This window comes from Falco cherrug, chromosome 1 (assembly GCF_023634085.1).
Source record: "Falco cherrug isolate bFalChe1 chromosome 1, bFalChe1.pri, whole genome shotgun sequence".
NCBI lineage: Eukaryota > Metazoa > Chordata > Aves > Falconiformes > Falconidae > Falco > Falco cherrug.
The window spans coordinates 22,502,210-22,523,323 of record NC_073697.1 but is presented as its reverse complement, the minus strand read 5'-3'; the positions used below and the strand labels follow the sequence as shown (position 1 = coordinate 22,523,323).

At 40.6% G+C, this 21,114-nt stretch overlaps 1 protein-coding gene across 5 annotated transcripts in view; it reads right to left on the bottom strand.

Moving 5' to 3' along the window:
- The window catches only part of LOC102051855 (bifunctional heparan sulfate N-deacetylase/N-sulfotransferase 4), a 160,981-nt gene that overhangs the window by 16,923 nt on the left and 122,944 nt on the right, over positions 1-21,114 (bottom strand). For all 5 annotated transcript variants that reach the window (XM_027797549.2, XM_027797547.2, XM_005433759.3 and 2 more), the window contains 2 exons: positions 2,656-2,838; positions 803-899 (listed from right to left, as the gene is read on the bottom strand). In XM_027797549.2, coding sequence (XP_027653350.1) covers positions 803-899; positions 2,656-2,838 — 280 coding nt within the window. The remainder of the gene's footprint in view (positions 1-802; positions 900-2,655; positions 2,839-21,114) is intronic.

Genomic DNA, 21,114 nt, shown 5'->3' with positions numbered 1-21,114 from the left:
TTTTCAAACCATTCATGTTGCACAAAACTTTTCAAAAGCGCTAAGTGTGGTATTACGCTTTTGTTACTCCCAGTACTGCACTTTTGTCCTCTGTGTATTTTTCCTGGGGGTCTGCTACTGAGGAATAAATTGTCTATTTCAAAGCTAACAAACCTGTATGTAATACGTATGCTTTAAAATCCCAGTAACAGTACTTTTTTGTTATTTGTTTGACAAAACCAACTGGAAACAATATATGGTGGTAAATGAGATTTTGGAGGATGTGTCTTTAAACTTGCTCTTCAAAGATTTTGTGTTATGCAAGCTACCATTGAACTATGAATCAAGACCTGCTGTCTCTTTCGCTGTTGCAGAATTTCTATATGGTCTCGGATTTGTCATTTATTTCCTTGCCTCAGCACCCACTTTCTGCAATATTTCCACAACAGTAATAACTGTCTTGGGAGTGGCAGAATGTGGCTTACTTGAAATAATGCCCTGAGACCTTCAGAGCTCTGCAAGGCGGTAAATACCTTTATTGTCAATTAAGGTCTCAAATGATGTTGAAATAATTTGTCAAAGAACTTTATAACAATCTTAACATAGGGCAGCCTGACAGCGTATGGGGTTTTTTTTTGTGGTGACTGAATGCAATCTTACAGTCGTCCCTTTCTGTTGGCAGTGAAGGAGTTACTGTTTGAATCCCATAGGGATCAGGAGTGCACCATCTCTATAGTAGGGAGTTGGCTTCAGTTTACAGGACACAAATACAGAGATACAAAACTGGGGGGCTAGTCTCGGTTACAGATTCATTGCTTCTTACCTGTTTTCTGGGGTCCTATCACAAGAAATTTGGGTAGGTGGTCACAAGTTTTGTCTCTGGACCAAATATCCCTGTGTCGTTTATCATCACATGGATTCTGAAGAAGAAAAGGTGGTTGTGTACATCATGCTGGGGGTATCCTCAATGTTTGCATGCACATGAGTCTTGCAGGATCTAAATGGTATGCACTAATGTCAGAGCCTTACAATAAGTAGTAAAATCCCACGTTTCCTCCTAAGGGTTTGCTCCTGAATGATACTGAGCACTCTGGTATTTATCTGCGGAAGCAGGGCACACAGGCACCAAACTCCTAGTGTCCATCTTTCAGGACCAACCCTCCCAGGGGTCCCAGTGAAGTCAGTAATGCTGCACAGTTGTGCAGATCCTGGAAGGATTGGTGTCAAAACCCACAGCCTGTGAGAGTACTGCGCTTCCTTTCCTCTGCTGGTCAGGCTCATTTCACCATCTCAGAGCCCATAGGCACATAGGTAGGCATTTATGTGGTCTCATTGACTAAAATTTAACTTGTATATATAATAGTTTTGCATGACTGAGGATTAGGTTCAGTCATTAGAAAGAAAGAAAAGAAAAAGAAGAAAAAAAAGTTTAAAACATTGATTTAGTCAAGTTTTCATTTGAGGTTAAAATGGAAACCTCTGTTTGAATAGCTTCAAGGCATTACTTTCTTAGGTGACAAAATGGTTTCAGATGCATAGGACTTAGTGCCAATTTTAATTTACATAAGAACTCAAAAGGAAGGACAAAATAGAAATATGGGATATTATTCATCTTCTTATCTTTTTACTACCTATGAATGCAAAATAAAAACGTGTGAACAAAAGACCCCACAGAAACGGTTAGGATAGACTGCTCTTTAAAGCAGTTATATAGATAATGCTTTTGCATAGTATTGGCTGGTAATAGAAGATACAGTTTGCTAGTGAATAAAGTTAACAAAATATAATGGAGAAAATCATTAACTGATGTGAATCACTGCCACATCACTAAATTCAATGGAAATATTATAAATTTATACTTCTTTTGCATCTGGGCCAAAAATAATAGGGAAATTTTTGGCTTCTTTTTGCCAGCATAAGCCCAAAATAACTGCACAGATCTTCACAGCATCACTCTGGATTTATGCCTGCATAGCTAAAAGCACATCATGACATGTCATATGCTGAATAAGAGAAGAGCCACATATGTGTAACAAAGATTAGGAAATTACAGTGTTGAGATTACAAGCAGCACTATTGTGCATTTGAAACAGAGAGAGAAAATAGTTTGTGCAGAAACCCTTCTCCATTCTTAAAATAGCTGCCCATTCTGCATTTGCTGCGCTCTGCATTTGCTGTGCTGACCCCTCCTGCCCTCCCTTTTCCTTGCTTTTTCATTGAAGGGGGTTCAGATGGTGGGAAATCCTCCTTGGAGCTGCAGTGATCCAACCTCAACCATTTCCCGTAAAGGGGTGCAATGAATTTGCGTTTGCCTTGGGACAGCTCTTGCTACTGGCTGGCTAAGAGCATCTTACTGACAGTGCAACACCATCAGTTAACACAGTGTGATGCATGAGCAAAGCTGCAGACAGGAGGGTTGGGAAGGGGGCCTTTATTCTCAAATAAATGTCAGTTAGGTGCTTTTACCATGCCTGGTTTGGGGTGAGTGCAAGCTAATCCAATTCTAGCCGAAAGCAGTGCCCTCACAGAGAAAATTTAAATAATCTGAGAAGGCATGCAGGGAGAAAAAACATATATGAATGTGAACTGGGATTTTTAATTATTTTTTTTTACAGGCAAAGATTCTGACTTCAAGAAACAGGTTGTAATTGGAGGAGGAAGAGGAAGTGACATTACCTGCCAAAGAGGGTCCGTCTGCTCCGGGAAGAGCTCAAAGTACTTCTGAGCCAGCTGAACCGGGGGCAACGTCTGCAGTTTCAGGTTAGTTGAGCTCTTAACAAAGTTGGCTAAGTTCGCAAAGGTGTATAAGCCCAGGCGGTCGTTCCCATAGTTAGACAAATGGGTCATGAAGATGCTGATCTGGGAGGCAAGAGAAACCTTTCAGTCACAGGACTTGAGGAGATGGCAGCGTCTGGCTGGAAGGGCAGGCAGGGGGGTTACTGCAAGCTTTGCCAAACCCTCTTCCCACCACCCAAACCCAAAAGAAGATGATGAAAATGTTAAACTAGTCGCACTTCCTAGCCTCTCTGCTAGGGTGAAACCTCCAAACGTGTCACGTATGTACCATTTCTTTAAAAGCCCTTATCTGAAGGGATGTATTGCTCATGGGCTCCCCATGGGCTGGCATTCAGGAGATGCTTTCAGAGGTTTTCTTTTTGTTCTTCTGTTTTGACTTCTTTTTACAAACAACATAAAAATTGTTTCTTGCATGCCTCCTGAACTTCCCTGTTCCCCATCCCTGGGCAGGGGATGCACTGGCATACGTGACACCTTGGTTAGGAGTCCCCAGCACCTCTGAGGGAGCCAGGTCTCCGCTCCTCGGATGTGTAGGCAAAGCCTAATTTCAGGGCTGCTATTATGGAATTAACGGGAAAATCTGACTAATTCGCTGTCTCCTCTGAATGCAGTTTGTCAGCTAGTTTGTTTCAAATGGTGTGTCGGTAAGTAGGTGAGTAAGTTCTGAAATGTAAAAATGTCATGCTTTTGTGAGTGATGGTACCTCAGCTAAAGATCACTGTCATTGCTTTCTCCTTAAAGCCAATATAGCTTCTGCCTTTTTATCAGCCTTGCTATGGTTCTCCTTTACATGGCCACTGCTTTGTAGATCCCATAATTTTTTTTTCAGAGGGATAAAGAGAATTTGTAAGAATAATGTGAAGAATATATTCCCCAGGATTTTCTTCCCATGAGGTGATTAAACTCAGTTTCATGGCTGCAAAGGAAGGGCTGGTTCATTTGTAGATTGTAATTTCATTTTATGAAGATGCTATCAACCTGAGTGTTGTCACTTGGCTGTTTTACTTAGTACATTGGCCTAAAATAGGATGTGCAAGGACAGTGGAATTTAATTACACTGTTATCAAAAAATAATATCATAGCAGTAACTGAACAGTGTGTATTTTTCTTCTTTTTCAGCACCATCTCTGAAGTCAACAATCAATAATACGCAGCAGATCACAGAAAGCACAAATTAACTAATGTGACCACAGCAATTAAACAGAACAGCGTGTCAGGCAGTGAACTTAGTAATGATATCATGCTCCAAGGAGGTCTTGACATGAAGTAAAAAATCGGAGATGTAATGTTTGTTACAGCAAACTCCGAAATATGCTGGTGGGAAGTTTTCTGCCCTGCCATAACGTAGAAAATTTCTGGGAAAGGAAAATAAAGCACTGGCTTTGGGAAGACCACAGACAGCAATCCATTCACCTTCAGGCTGGAATGGGTTCAGCAAAGGGATGTAGGCTCAGTACTCTATCTCCCAGCCTTTTTGTGCCTGCTTTCAATTAGGTAGCTGGTTTGTAAAGCCTCAGGAAGGCTTGGTGCCTGAAGACTGGAGTGAGCCATAGCCAGGCTGCTCAGCCACATGCATTACCTGCATTACTCAGCTAGGATGCAAGGCTGTAGGCAGGGGTGGGGTGGGGGTATAAGTGATGCATATGTGGGGGCCTGAAGCATCGGACTGTGAAGAGATAAGTCAGCAGCAGCAAGGACACCTGATTTTGCTTTGCAGATAGGTATCTACATCCAGGTGAGTCTCTTTTTGGATGATTAGGATGGGAACTGTAAGCACAGCTGTGGCTAGGTGTGAGTTTATAAAATGATGTGCAGGCAGCCAAGAGAGAGCTGCTGGAGAGGGTGCAGTGCGTGCGCCTTCCTCCTTTGAGAGCTGCAGCGGAAGATCCAGGTCTCCAGCATCCATGGTGCATGCTCAGGTCAGTGAGTGCTTTTTCTTTCTTTTTTTTCCCCACCTTGTGTCTTGAAGGAAGCTGGATGTAGCATGAGTGATGCCTTGCGGAACCCAGATTTGAGGACAATACTTAGGCTGCAGTCCTTCAAAGCCTGAGGTATGTGTTAGATGTGCTGGAGATGTCAAGGTGTATGCTGCCCTTGCCAGGGACAGGCTATGGCTGGGAAGCCAGGTTGACTGCTTGGCACCTTGGTCCCTGAGTTAGAGCCCTGGAAACACTTATCTCAGCTGGGTGGCAGCCAGCCTGTCCAGCAGCTAAACTGGTGGGAAGTGCTGAGTGTCAAAACTTGGGACCTTTATGCCTAAAAGGGCTGCAAAATGTCCAAGTGTGTCTTGGGAAGGTTGCTATTGCTGATCCATGTGGCTCAGTCCTGCTGACTAAAAAGAGCTTTCCCAACTCAAACCGCTGCTACCAGCTGCAGATGAAGTTTGCCCTTCAGTACTTTGCCGCTGTGCAGTCCCAGGTTTGAGCTCTAGCAGAAGAAAGCGCTGCTGGCAAGAATACTGTGTCTGTAGCACACCATGTTGTCCTGACTTTCAAAATAACTACAGAATAAAAGCCACAAGCTTTCCACTTTCACAGTCTTTCTCTGCCAATGTGGTGCTTCTTTAAGCATCAGCCCACAGTGTTCAAAAACATGTCCATTACTTTGTTAAATTATTGATAAGGCTTTTAGTGCTTCTATACAGTGAAGGCGGATGGAACTTAAGAGAAAGTGTCCCTTATGGCCCATCTGCAGTGTGGTTGCACTGGGCCCACTTTATTCCACAAAACGTAATTTATTCTTCACTTTCTTTCTGTTCTGAGCCTCTGTTGAACAAAGATTGGCAACTGTACAAGTTCTTCCTTCTTGTCGGCTTGACTTTGTGGATGCCAGTGCCCATACATTTTATAATTGCCAGTATTTGACATAACTGGAGCAAACGCTAAAATGGCCCTGAACTTCGGGCATGTCCGCGTGTAGTAGCCCAGAAACTTATAAGCAAGGTAATGAATCGTCTTCTTTGGGTTTCCAATCTACTGACCTTTTCCCCTGCCAAAACCCCAACACAAACTGATCCTTTCTAGTTTAAAGTTCAGCTCCTCAAAACGTGACAAGTGCTTCCTGCAAACTATTTTAAAATGCTGAAAAGGAAAACACTTATAGGAAATGTTGATAGGGAATATAATCTTGTCTCTGAAGTGGTTTTTGATAAGTGCTAAAGGGTCTGTCAATGGCATTTAATACTATTGCAGCAATTTAATGTTATTGCTGCAAATAAATATGCAAGTAAATCTACTTGCTCTTGTTGACATTTTTAAACTTGAACTTTAATAAGATTTTTTAATGTAAAAAGGTACTTATAGGAAATGGATATTAGGTTATTTTAAGAGTTTCATTAGGCTGCAGTCCAAAATAAACAATTGATCACTCTTCGTGGAGTTAAAAGTTCTTGGACATCTCTCTTGACTTCTTTTGCTTCATTGATCTTGTTTTGAAGCACACACACACACCCACCAGATATGATGCATCATACGTGGGATAAAACAGTTATCTAACTCTTTGCCACCTCCAAAACCATTGAGACAAAAGGAGATGGGTATTAACTGTTCATGTTTATAGCATCGATGGACACAAAACTTGTTTTTGTGCTGATGCGTCATTCCATAGAAAACGCAATGGTCTAGAAATGTGCTGAGCTAGCACCATGCTGCTGCATGCCTCAAGGCTGGTACTGGGATACCCAGTGCTGTCACACTGCTTTGCTGTGCTGTTTTGTGGACCCAAAAAGGCTTCAGAACCAGCTTTGAGGGCAAGAGTGAGGAAAACAGTGAAAACCAGGGACTGTCCCATCCTGCAGTGCTCGGAGCAAAATTGGTGAATAAAAGAGAAAGAGCCTTGTTTTAATACTTTCTATGACAAAAAGTGAGCTACAGCACTCAGACTGACACTAACCAGCAGGCAGCACTTCATCAAGGTAGGAAAAATGCTTTTAGGAGGGAGGCAGGATGCTGCTCTGCGCAATGGTGCGGTACAAAGGCAGTAAATTGTTTCAAATTCCTGAGGCTCTGGCTGCCTTGCATTACTCTTAGAGGTTAAACTAGCATAAGCAATATAAGTTACACAAATGTGCAGAGAGGCACTGAATAAAATCCCTTGCTATCAGTATACAATCTATAGCAAACACGCTGTGGGAAACAAGGCCAGTTGTATTCCACCATTGGTGTCAGAACACAGACACTTTTCAGGACATCAGTGGCCAAATGATGCTGCAATTTGTACAGATTCAGTATCTTATTAGCTTTGGCAATTTACCTCTCCCTTTGTTCCTATTCCTGTGATCACTCGTATTTTTGAGAGGTGTGAAGGGGGCAAGAATGCTGAAGGTATAGGTAGGAAATTTTTTTCTTCCTTTCTTCTTTTTCTGCCGCCCATAGTCTGATCCAGATCTCAGTCGCTGCCTCCTTCTCATACCACATAACACCTTTTCCTCAAAATCACTTTCCCTTTTCTGCAGCTGGGGTCCTTTTGTCACAAAAATGTTATTTTTAATTATTTTTTTAACACTTCATTTTATTGTAAGAAACACCTACAGATTTTAGCTATGACTTTCAAAGACTTGCACAAAAATGAGAATTCTGAGATTCATGTTTTGCTGGCGGCAAAACTGAAACACAGAAGGATGATGTGATTTTCAAAGAATTAATCTCCTGCAGGGCAGCCTACTGCTGGGCTGGTCTACCCTCCCTAGGGTGACCCATGCTGCACTTCCAGGAGAATCTTATTTGTATCTATATTAATGGGAACAAATGGAGAGCTGTGGCCCACAGACTGTGGGAATACTTATTTTAGTATTGTAATGGGCTTTCTTCTCCTGGTTTCTGTTGCCTGCTCTGTACTAACATTTCAAAGATGCCCACAATAGTCTGCAATTTCTTGGCTCAAAAGAAAAAGCTGGGAAGGGTACAGTGGTCCTAAGTTTCTCAGACTACCTGGGCAGTTAATATGCCATTCTGGTTGATAAACCATATGGTTTCCATTAGGCTGGGTGGGCAGGGGGAAAGAAAGGGTATTTTATACTTTGTCCACCTGACAGGATCAAACAGAAGCTATGTTCTGCATCTGACCATTTACTAGCTCCTCTGCTCCTTGACCATAATACTTAGTGACTTATTAACAAACTTGAACCAGTTTAGAAACTGGTGTTCGTAAACTAATGACAGCAGCACCACAGAATTTTACTATTTGGTTCTTATTTCCAGGGCTTTTTAAAATCAGTTATATGAGAAATGATAGGTATGCAGCACATTCTCTATATGTAATATTTGTATATGCCTGCTTGTGTTCTGTACATAAAATGAAATCTGGATGAGCTAGCAGATAAAAATAAAGGGCTTGTTTCAAAGCTATTGGAATATAAACCATGCTAGATCTGCTTGAAGTGCCCTGAAATTGCATTCTGTACTTGGAGTTAGTGCACTTTCTTCACATACTCAGCCCTATGTACTTGTTAATGCAGAATATAGAGATTTATTTCCTCCTGTAAGTGCCAAACTCAGTACAGTCTTAACTAAAAGCACTTGGGTTTGGATGAAGGTTAGCTGCCTGTCTCCGGAGGGCACTAGGATGCTATGCTAAGACTGGAAATCCTATTTGTCTTTTTTGGGAGGACCATCCCAGAGAACTACAAACCACTGTAGATCATGCAGCATGGACATAGTTTGCAAAAAGTGTTGAATTCTAGTGGTATTTTCACTCTGGCTGGGTTACCCACACCATGCTTGCAGTAGGCAGGTAGCTATGAAGATCCCATTAGCCACTTAGCTATGCTTTCAAAGGCTTGAATTCCTGGGTGCATGTGACCACCAGGAACGCAAATATTCTGAAGGCCAAAGGGTAAAGTGACTTCCAAAACTAGGATGTATTTGCTTTTAAAACTCTATCCTTCATGTGCGTGTATTGTTCATGGCAGGATTTAGTTTGTTATGCATGCAGTTTTGCGTGCAAGAGCCTTTCACGTTTCTCTTCAAAGCTGTGCCTTTGGACAACTGAGGGTAAGCCCTACCCTCAGCTGGTGTGTGTTCATCTAGCTCATGTGAAATCTGCAGCTGTGTTAACTTGTACAGGAGCTGATATTAAATAAGGTTCGCTCCCTCTCTGTTCCCCAGGAGCCTGTGCTCCATAGCCACCAATGTCCTTGCCATCTGCCCTAGTGAGTGAAACCAGTTGTGAAATTGGCACAGAGCTTCTAGTTTCTTCTTTAGAATAACATACACCTACATGCTAGAACATAAACTCCTTGAAGAAGGAGTGTTGGTGCTCCAGCTTCCAGCTGAAGTGTAATCTAACCAATCTCACTGGTATACCTGGCCGGTCTCAAGGATGGCTATCCAATATTGGGAATCAAATATTGGCTAATACCTTTATGTTAATATTTGAAGCTATGGCTATCCATCGATCTAGCACTTGCAATGAAAAACTCAATTACAAAACTTAAGTTCTTCACCTCATCCTCCCAGCTGTTCAATAATTAAATAGGATCAGTGTTCCCTTTTAGGTTCTTTCCTTCTGCTTGTCCTTTGGCCCTGCCCCATTGCCGTAAAGCCCAGGAACAGAGAGAGGTCTCACATGTGAATCCTGCTCCTCTATGAAGAATTTGTTGTTCACTGTCTCTAACAACTTTTTTCCTTGCTTCTGCACCTCTTAAATAAAATTGGCAAGAAGGGGAGAATTAATGCATGCAAAATAAACCAGGGGTATAGCTCAACCCTGTGCAAAACAAAGACATGTTGGGAAATATATGGTGCAGGCATCCTCTTCTTGTGGAAACGTGGTAGCATATTTACTGCTCTTCTCTGCTGTGCTCTTGCATGAATGTTTCCTAGAAAAAATGAATTTTGCTATTCCGTCTTTTTCCATTGTGCTCAGAAAATGCTGTACAGTTGCTCAGAGAGCAAACTCTCATAATTGGATCTAGATGGCAGCATGTTGTATTTCTGAATGTGTAAATGGGATGTCATGGCTGAGAAATGCAAAACTGTCAAGTGTTCATTTACTAATACCAAGTAGCTCTATGCTAGGCTGACCACAGAAATACCTCTTTCAGTTTCAAGTGTTTAATGTATTTCACATCCTGAACAGCCTCCTGTTATGGATTACAGACTTTTCTTGTACTTTATGAGCCAGAGACCCATTCACTGATAATGAATCCCAGAACACTTGGGCCCTTAATGCAGCTGTTTGTGCAGCAGCACAAAAAGGAAGCTGGGACTGAGGGTTTTTTTGTGTGTTGACAAAGCACTAATTTTAATAATGACAAATTGTTTCTCTAGAACTCAGCACTATTCATATTCATGACCCTTCTACTGAAGAAAAATCATTTACATACCTGCAAATCGCCTTTTTTTTACTTTTTCTCTATTTCCACTCTGCACATCTTTTTATATTTTAGCGTTCTTGACAGGATAATCAAATATTTTCCAAACATGATATCTTTAAAGAAAGCAACAACGGCAGTGTTTGGAAAGAAACATTTTTGTGTTTGATTGAAGGGGAAACAAAAATGTTGAATGGTGCTTTATTTCCCATGCCCATATTCATTCTAGTGTCTGTATTCCACCCAAAGCGCTGCCGGCGATGGGAGGGGAAGCTGCTGTCAATCAGTGCCGGTACGTGGCCTTGGGACAGCTATACAAATGCTGTAGTGTAGCTATGTTGTTTTAACATTCACTATTCAAAGAGCAAAACTGTTTCTCATTTACCCAGGAACACTGTCTACTTTTCCATTATTTAGTTGGTATGATTAAATGAATTCTTTATTATTGACAAAAAAGTCCTCTGCGTTGTTCCTTTCCCTATGAGAATAAAAGCGGTATGTTTGGGTTTTATTTTTATTTTCTAATATTTACCCAAGTCTCACTTCTAAAATAAAGGCTAAATCCATGAACAGATTCCAACACAGTGACTGTTTCCCATGTTATATACATCTTTGATACCCCTGACACCTGGGGTCCTAGAAGAAGAAAGCTAGTTAGGAGGTTTGAGTACATTTAATTTTTTTTAAACCTGCAATTAAAAAAAATAAATATGGGGGTTTAGTTATTGGGTTTTTTTTTACTATTAGGGCATGCTTTCAGAGACTGAAAAAAAATGACTGCTGCTGTTGATGACTTTATGCGATCAGTGTGTAGCTGCATTAGGGTGGAAAAAACCTAAATGGATGGTTTTATGTCTGTTCATTTGTCACACTTTTATAAGTGATCAGCAGTACATCTAATTGTGGCCAAAGTTTAATGAATTCTGTGCAAATTCAGTGCTATCTGTTACATCTGTGGGCCTCATGAAGTCTTTACAGAAGTCTAGAGCAATTCAATCCTCCTGTTACAGGGAAATATTTTCATTTTTAAGTCAAAGTTATGATATAGGAATTTGTTTTGTTGCCATCTGTGTTTTCTCATTGAAAAGATTTTTTTTGACACAAAAAAGACTGTAAATTTCCCCTAAAAAAACCTTAAAATTCATTCAGTTCAGACTCAAAACTTCAAATTGCACAAATGAAAACAGATTTGGGCACCATTGTCTTAAGTCAGATGCTAACCATGTCTGATGGAATAATAGAAGTATCATCAAAGATACAGCTCTCAGAAGTCTCAGATTGTTTTGGACTTCAGTTTTCAAAAATCATCAAAGGAGTTTGTATAAGGAGATAATCAGGGAAATGTGTTATTGATAGCTGTATGTGTTGCATGCTCCTTTAACTTCTGTCAAGCAAATGCATAATACTGGTCGAGGCTGTCAACCTCTGTAGTTATAATCCTCTGCAGATAAAAATCAGTTCAACTTCAATTATTTTGTGCCAACAGATACTGTGAGTATTCCTTGGCATCAGTTTTTGATGCCAAATTACATCCTATTCTGGCTGCATCTACAGAAAATCATGAAGCTTTCTCTATTGCTGTGCTGAAATAATGATAGCTCTCCCTTGCTGTTCTTAATGTCACAGCCATTGTTGTGACAGCACTGCTGTCACAGCCAGAGGGCTGGGCGATGCTGGGAGGTGAATGGCCACTGCTGGCCAGCAGTAGTCCAAGGTCCTCCACAGTACCTTTGAGTGGTGGGCTGTAGGCAGTGCCTGCGTAGCACTGTCTTGTATTTATCACAGCATGCAAAAATCATTCTAAATAATGCGCTGTGCCGCTCCTGTATACGTGGGTAAAGTAAAACTTTTGCTTTTGGATCTGTGGGTGTGAAATAATGACAGCACTGATTATTTGGGCTCTTCACTGCAAGAAAGACAAGATACATGAGCTGGAACAAGGGGACATGGGACACTGCCAAGTAATCTTATGGCTGTCTCCTCTTTAGGACCAGCATGGCCTGTGCAGCAGCCTGCCTGATCCTTCGCACTGTATTGTTTTGCTGAATCTCAGATCCAGGCGAATGCTGGATCTAAACTTCCCCATAGGGATCGGAAGGAGATGGAGCTAATTAGTGCTGCCCAGAAGCCATCAGGTTGGGGGAAAGTCATGGGTCAGCCCTGTTCTTTGTGCAGGCGACAGGGCTGGCATGGACTGTGGATGGAGGAAAGCCCCACATGTGAGGGTTGAATGTTGCACCTTAAGAAAGCAACAGCCGTCAGCTTATGTGCCTCTTTTTGTCTGGAGCAGCCCCAACCGAGAGCTGTTTGGGCAGGAGGTGAGACAAGGAGGTGGACATTCCTTCGCCCTGGGCTGTTGCCCACTTGTCTGCGTGAAGTTGGCTCTGCAAATGGGGGTAGCTGACTGCATCTGTAGAGCTCCTGGCATTGCCCAGCCGAGAGGGACTGTGCACAGCCAGATACGGCACAAACTCTGCTCTGCAACAGAGAGCAGAGCTACAGAGGGCAAGGGACAGCTAGGCAAGGGTTGTGAGTGACATTAAAACCCACCCATTAAATAAAGGGCTGGATTGGATGTGGATGAAAATATTTTGCTCAGCATCGCACATGCATATGTATACAGGGAGATGGCAGATGATATCTGAGTGCTCAGGCTGGAGCTGTGACTGTCAGCCAGCCTGAAGTTTTTACTGCTTCTACCCTTACCAAGTTTTCCTGCTGCTTGGCCTTATTTTTAGGGAAGGTTCAGCTTTGCTCTCTTATTTTTGTGTGCTTGTTTGCAAATGCCTGATGTCTAATTAAATAATGGTGCATTATAGTAGCATGTAGATACTATGGATAATCAAGGCGGGATGATTTTTTTAGTGTAGATTAAGTATCTTCGCAGCAAAACTAATTACTTTTCCAGAATTTCCAAAATATCTTATGGGACCTCTTACTTGTGCAAGTGGGAAATAATCAGAAAATGTCATCCTGTTTGACTTCTATTTTAATAGAAATGAACAGCGCTTTCATTACTTTGAAGAAATCTAAATATGATGCTTATGTTTTAAGCAACATTAAACCTTAGTTACGTAGACCACAGAGGATATGAAGAGATATAATTGAAAGATTTTGTTCTCCATATGTAGTACCTGCATGGCTGTGGTTCCTGGATAAGAGGAGGAGACTCTGCCACTCAGGAATCCATGTAAACAACTAGACAGCATTCAGCCGGGGAGCCAGCAGTGGCCAGGCTGCCAAACAGCTAATAACAGTGGTAATAAATATTTATGAAGGCAGCGTTTGAGCCAAGCCATGTGCTTGACTCAAGTCTTTCTGCCTACACACTGCGGGTCACCCAGGAATGCTCTATCAAAATTCTTTCACCTACAGTGAGTTGGGGTTAAATGTTGTCATCTCACAGCTTGGAGATGTCCCCTGGCTACTCTTGCAGGTTCTAGGGAAGACAATATTTCTAGGCAGGATGAAACTAGTCCTGAAGTAAACATGGACTTCAAGGTTGGTGGATTGGCCACCCTAAGAAGTGAAGCATTTGTTTTAGCACTGCAGGTGCCTAACTGGGGGGTGCTGGGGTGGTGGTGGGGTGGTTGGTGTTAATAGCCATAGAGGAAGGCACAGTATTTCACACTTCAAACCAACAGGCAAAGACACAAGCTGCCCTATTCACTTCTATAGGACTTAAGTTAAGTTCAACAGCAGCCTGATCTAGTGATAGTGATTTTTTTTAAAAATAAACAAAAAAAACCCCCGCCATCCAAACTCAATCTTTAGTTGCTTTTCCCCCCTATTTGCCCTTCCAACCACTGAGTTAAAACATATTCCTCTGAGCCAGCTGAAATTTGGGAGGAATGTGCTGTCGTTTCTGCTAATGGCAAATAATGGTCAAAATGATTACTAGTTTGGATAAGTGTCCATAAATGACTTTCTGTGACATTTCTCTTTATAGATGTGCTTAAATAAGATCTGGTTCTGACTTTGTTTTGAATGATGGAATTAGTCTTTTATCATTAACGTGGCACTTTGTAGTCTCCAGGTAGAGGAAGGTAGGGTGTCTCAGAGCAATACTGACATTCCATGTGAAAATTACTGCCCAGGACCCTGCACAGCACACGGAGTCATGGAATGACTGTAAATAATTCCATTTAAACTAAGCTCTCTTATAAACACTGAATAAGAGTTTTCACCAGGATGCTTTCTTTCAAACCTCAAAGAAAGAAATACCAGGGAGGCTGATGTAGATTGGAGATGCAGGAAATTTATCATTTGTTTTTACAACTGTTCTACTGTCATGTTGCTATTCTAGCAGTTTTATGAAGAGGTGACTGCTCTACGTTATAGAGTATTCATAAATGATGATTAATTAATCCATTTTGGTGGCCTACTCTGAGCAAACAAACCTCAGAGTTAATTTAATTCTCCACTCTTGGTTTCAGAGGAAAAAAATATAGCATTTTCAGTTCACTAGAGGATATAATAATCTCAAATCAGCCACTTTCCAATTAATTTTGAATGGGGAACACAGCAAGGAAATTTTGTTCTTGTCCATTTACTTCTATTAGGGATTCATTTTCCATAATCAGAGAATTCTGAGTCAGCTCATTTTTACCTTAAAGGCTTGCTCCTGACAGTTTAATAAATTATCATATGGTGTGTGCTTGAAGGTAACAGATTCTTTTTTCTCTTTACCCAATAACCCTCTTGTTGACACAGTCATTTATTATTGTTTCTGCCATCACCTAAGTTGCTGGGAAGTAATTCTGGTAAAGTACCAAAACACATGGTGTGGAGTATTGGCTTTCATAAAGAAGGAAAATGTCATGAAAGAAAGAAAGGAGATGTGTTATCCTTGAAATATTTCCTTCATGCTCTGAGTTTCAAGCTAATTACTTTCTAAATATGCTGCCGAAGGCTTGAGTTTCCATGGGATAATATTTTCCCGTACCAGCTTTTTGCAGCTGGGGTAGCCATGTGGGATGAAGGGAAAAAAGAATGATTTACAAAGAGGAAAAAAAGATTCTAAAGCCTGAGCAAGACTGGAGTGGATTTAATCATACACCTGGAGCTGGAAGATAAAAGTGGCTTCAACTTTTATGTTAGTATTATAATATTTCTATCATGTTATCAGTGCTTACAGGACTTCTAGTTGCAAAAGGAAATACCTTTAGGGGAAGGGGCGATTGTGCTTTAGATACGCAGTTTTGTAGCATGCTATCTTTCAAAACAAATGTACATTGGTTGCATTGAACCTTACGTGCTGTGGCAGGAAGAAAACGCAAGTGTTTATGATGCTGACAGTGTGTGGGATGTAAGTATTTTTCTGAAAAAAGAAGAGATGCTACCTCCTTCCTCAGGCAAAAGCTAATGAGTACGTCCTGCAGTTACACTGCCTGTTGAGGCTGGAGTGCCCCTGGGACAGCAATCCTGTGGCCCTCTCTACAGGGACAAACATCTGGCCGCTCTCTTGTTCTTCACCGTAATGTTCACTTAATGCAGTAAAATGTTTCTTTACCTTGTTCTGGCACATTGATAGGCCCCTGTACAAAGAAGAATAAGGCCTAGCTCGTGCTCTCTTTCATTTGGTATGTTTGTGACCATTAAGAAAAATTCTGATGTAGCTGGTTAATAGCAAAACTCCCTTTTAATTTGGTAGAATGAATGCATCCCTCTTGTGTTGGAGAGGAGCATGCCTGTCCCTATGGGCAGTGAGCAGCCTGCTAATTATGGTTCAACAAGTATTGACGTTTTGGTAGTGGGGAGGTTGCTTTCTTTCTTTTTCCTGTTCCTGAAATATGCTGAGATGCTCTATTCACAGGGCCCTTTGTAGAACTGCATTATGAATGACTTTTGGATTGCAGCATATTTCTTACAATGCCCAAGGATATTTTTTATTCTTTCTACAGCTATGCTCAGAGAAACAAAGCAAATAAAAAGAAAAATATTATTAACACTCAAGATGTTTCATAATAACACTCCCAAATCTCTTGTGGAAGGCATAAATTAACCCCTCTCTGCATTCACTTTTAATATTTTGAAGCAATAACGTGTGATTCTCATCCATTTTTGTGATGAGAGCAGGAAACAAGAACAAAATTTTCGAAGTATGGCACATGTGGGATGTGCAGAATATAGATCTAACAGACTGGAAATGAACAATAACCCTTTAGTTATGGTGAGAGTTTAAAAATGTAAATGCATTTAAATGGCCTTCAAAATAAAAAGTCCCATGACACTTCCAAAGAAGTTAGAATAATAACGTACCTTATTATGGACTGTCTGTAGCTTCTGCTGAGTTGAGTTCAAAGTTACCTTTCAATCACAACTCTGATTTCACTCTCAACAACCAAATTCCCTCAAAAGAAGCTAATCTTCCTGAAATTCATATGCCACGTTTCATCTCAGGTTAAAGCTTCTTAGGGATGTTTGATTGAAGTGGGAAAAGGAGTTTTAAAAAGTGTTTAACTTTTTGCTTTTCTGCTAGGTTTTTTTTGGTTGGTGGTTTTTGGTGGTGTGTGTGTTGTGGTTGTTTGTTTTTTTTTTTACTTCAAATATGGCTTGATCTGTCAGTTGCAAATATGTCTTATTTTGCTGGCTTTATGGACAAAACCCATTCTGAGTAGGGTATGCATGTGTCTCTAGATACTATGTGGTGATGCAGGTCTTAATCTAAAGAGATTTGTGTGTGTGTATATATATATAAATAAAATGCAGGAATGGCCCAAGCAAATTCTTTCTGGTGGAAGTATGAAAAGGAGATGGTGGGAGACTGAATTAGAACACCCTGTGAGAAGAAGGGGAAAGGAAGAGTTAGCCCAGCCAAGTTCACGTGCGTAACAAGGAAAAGGAATGAAGAACAGGAAAAGAGAAGAGTCTTGTGAATAGAAGATACAATGGATAGAAGTAACAATGTGATCCTTGGTAGAGATCTTCAATTTCACCACCTCTCTAGGGGTATCTGACCTTCTTGGTTCTGGCCGCTGAAAACCATAATTTGCTGCATTCAGCCGTGACCAGGACAGAGATGGAGATGTCTTGAGATGGTGGGGGTCTCGTACTAGGTTTCATTTTCTGCAAGCCTTTCCACCGTTTGAGTGTGGCCAAAGGCAGGGTGATACTTTATAAGAAGCTTTGCCCCTGCATACACAGCAAGGTCTACAACTGCTTTGGTTTCAGGTGAACTTGACCCTGTCCCTCAGAAGGGGTTGGGGGCTGCAGACCTAAAATGGGGCTAGAGTGGAGCAGAAGATAGGAAAGGTGCTGCAGGAAAGGAGGTGGCTGTGTTGGGGGTTATCCGTTAGCTTTTCAAGGTGAACAGATGGTGAGGAAAAACATGCACTGGACTGGCAAGTAAATCCAATTAACTGACCAGTCAACTGAGCCAAGTTGGTCTTGCTGGTTCTTCTCAAATCCTGATGCACTTATTTTTGCTTTAGGTTTTGACTGAGGTGACTTTTTGTGCTGTCACTTGCTGGCTTAATAAAAAGCTCTCTGGTTTAAGGAGCTGGGTTTTTTTTAGGAGAAATTACTCTCTCGCTCTTGTTTGTAGGGGCAATAATATTTAGGGCTGTATTTATTAGCTTATCTTGGCTGTTAAACGTTTATGACTGTTCTTTATTGTCTGTGAAGCAGGGGAGTAAAGGAGATGAACTAGAAAACAGATACTGGAAGACCTTGTGGATGCTGAAGATGTGATATATAGAACAATTTGTAAAAGCATGCTTTAAATATGTCAGAGCATTTCTCAGGAGACTGAATGAAGGGCAATGGTCAGAGAACACGGGCTGAACCCACTTAGTTTTAAGCCTGACACTTGGATGTGGAAAATCCTCCTTTAAATTTACAACTCCAACAAGAGTTCCCTAACTTTTCTTATGAGAAACCTGCTTTTTGCTGCTGAACATATTTCAGTTTGGGAACTGTACACTCTGAACTTTTTTTTTTAATTATAAACTTTCATGGTTTACATATTGAAGCAAAGCAAGGGATTTGCTCTGTTCATCCCATTTGCTAGCTCCACCTCATGCTCCATGTTTGTTCATGATAGCAGATGACGTGACCATGAGCTGTGCCTTAGAAAAATATATTGCTCTGACTGGCATGTGGCAGCTTTAATAACAAAGTTCTTTCAAATGAAAGAAGGTACCTTAATGCAGGTTGACTTTAATATCAGTTAATTTGTCTTTCTCTACCAAGTATGTGAAAACAGAAATGCATGTAAAGTCTGTTAATGTTTGATGGGAAGGTATTTAAAAAAAAAAGGGGGGGGGGGGCAACAGAAAAAGGAATATGGCACAGCACTGGTGAAATGAACAAAGAGGAAGGGGGATTTTCCAAATACATTCTGGGAATGGATAAAGTTATTCTAAAGGACAACTAAGCTAAGTAAATAATGAGAAGGAGAACAAAATAATGCTGAAAATGACTGAAATGTTGAGCTCCTTGAAATGCCATAATTTTTTAGTTATGTAACCTGATGAAATAACATCTTTTTAAAAAAATATCTTTGAAAGCACTTCAATGCACTGCAAAAAGCTGTAAAGAACTGGCATGGTTTAGAAAGACAGAAAAGAAAATGATGCTGTTTGAAATAGTTTAGAAAGTAAATAACAAGATTTTTTTTAAAAAAAGTTGACTTTGTTTGTTCTGTTGAAGCAGTGGAATGCTGTACAGCTGCAGAAAACCTAAATATTTTTCACAAGGGATAGAGTTGCTACAATACTGGTCAGAGCCAAAGAATTTTCCAACTCATTTATGTAGCTGGGTGGTGTTATATTCAGGTTAAGGACCTGGTATTCTTCTTGCCTGATGCTCTTTAGTATTAAATTCCTGGCTTTGAAGATATGTCTTGAGTAACAACATACTTTCTTGAGTACTAATGTAAAAAAATTTCTTCTAAGATCTAACTACAATTAATGCAGACGTATATGTTGGCGCAGCACAGTGGTAAGAATCTTAGTCTTGTGAAAAGTTTTATTTTGCTCAAAATTAGATTAGTCATAAAAGTAGTTTTGTAAAAATTTCTTTTTACATTTTTGATTGATGGAAGTTTTGGATGTCTTTTCCTGGGTTTTGTCTTTTTTGCTTACTTGTACTAATTGTAGTGGACAGAAGTACTGATGTGATGACTTCGTAGGAGTTTTGTCTTAATGAGGATTTAATGAATAACTGATTTTTGGTGCTGTTTATCAAACCACAAAATAAATAACATCAATGATGATAATAACAATGATTGAACATTTCGCTTTGGTGTGGCAAAGGAGAAAAATATTCAGCTGAATGTTTCACTGCTTTTCTTGTATCAAATAGTCAAGGAAAACTCCAAGAGAAGAATAATGTCTTATTTTCTGTCCCTAACTGTATGTGTGTATTATCTGTATATACCTCCGAAGCTCCTTGTTATTGTTCTAAGCCTACAAATGAACAAAACCCTTCAGAAAGGAGTTAGCTTGATACCTTTTGAAAGAGTTGCACTATTTAGGTTTATTTCAGACCCACTCTTTTCATTGAGACTTTTCCCACTGACTCTAATGAGCTTTGCTTTGAAGTGTTTATGCAAAGAATAAGTACCCCAAACTCTAAACTTGAGCAGCCTTCTGCATTAGCTGGATCCTGGAAAGGTCTGGCTGGGATTCTTGTAACCCTCATTAAAACTCAAAGGAAAGTTGGTTTGATTTCTGTCTGTCTTGGTGGAATTTATCCCTCCTCTGCATACTACTAAATCATCACTGTCAGACATGACTCATCTTTAGGATTCATAAATTAGAAAGTGAAAATATCTCTGTGAGCCACAGAATATTCAGTAGAAGCCATTTGAGGGGAAAAAAAAAAAAAAAAGAAATCCATTGGAAGATCCCCTTGACAATCTCTCTGCAAACTCTCCTAATGCAATGTCACTTGGGCATTTTCTAATTTAACTATCTATGTGGTATTGCTTCGTGGAAGTGCAAACATTTTTTGGTATAGGAACTTACTATTTATTTGTAATACATTGCTGAAATTGCTAACTCAAACCCAAGTAATGGATAAGGTTTCTGTAAACCAGTTGCTTGTCAAGGCTCAGGAGGGGGGATAAAGAGAATCTGCCTGCAGCCTTCGTTGGCAGCATGTTCTAAAGTTCGGCTCTTCCCTTTTAACAGGATTTAGCTGCAGGTTCCTTACATCATGAAAAAGCTTCATTATCTCCCACCTGCTCCCTGCTGAAGCCCCTTTGTGAACTTCTCACATGTGCAGTGCCTGGAACAGATCCTCACAGAAGAAATAGTGTTGCAGTCAATGTACCACGATGCCAATTAGATCTCTGTCTGCCATTATCATTAAGAGAGTTGCAGCCTGACCCTAGATTAGTTGTAAATACATCCTTCTTATCTGATATGTTAGCCCTATTTAGTAAACTTGCTTCCCTATGCTTAATTATTCTTGAAATGTGCTTCAGTAATCAAACTAATTAGAAAATGTGTAATCAAAATTTGATTATTTAAGTTGTATTCCTACTTGCACTTGTTTGGAGGGGTGGGATAAAAGATTATAAATGGATGTCATAACAGCCTAAGGAAACATGAACCTCCCTGTGTTATCTTTTACAAGCCACCCTCACTGCTGAAATCCCGTTAAAAACACAACTACAAATCAAGTCACTGCTTTGTGCCTGGAAACCCTGGTCTACATCATCCAGGCAAGGCATTTTCCTGAGCAAAGCAGGATGGTAGTGCAGATGCCGTGCCCTTGTGCTGAGAAGAACCATGATCTATTGCTTGGTTTTTAACCCTGCTGGGGGCTGTTTCAGTTGCGTGGGGTTGACCTGTTCGAAGTATTGATGCTAATGCAGACAGCCTGTTAGGTCTGTGGTTGTAGGGTCAAAAGGCTGGCAGTAGTCCTACTGGAAGCTAGTGTTGATGTTGACTTGGGTTCCGTTGTGCTTGGGCTGCTGTTCATGCTGAAGTTTATTCATCCACTTCTTGTGTATCTGCTTCGCCAGAACAGCTTGTGTCACCACTTATTCACAGACTTTCAGGTTTCTATTTCTTTGC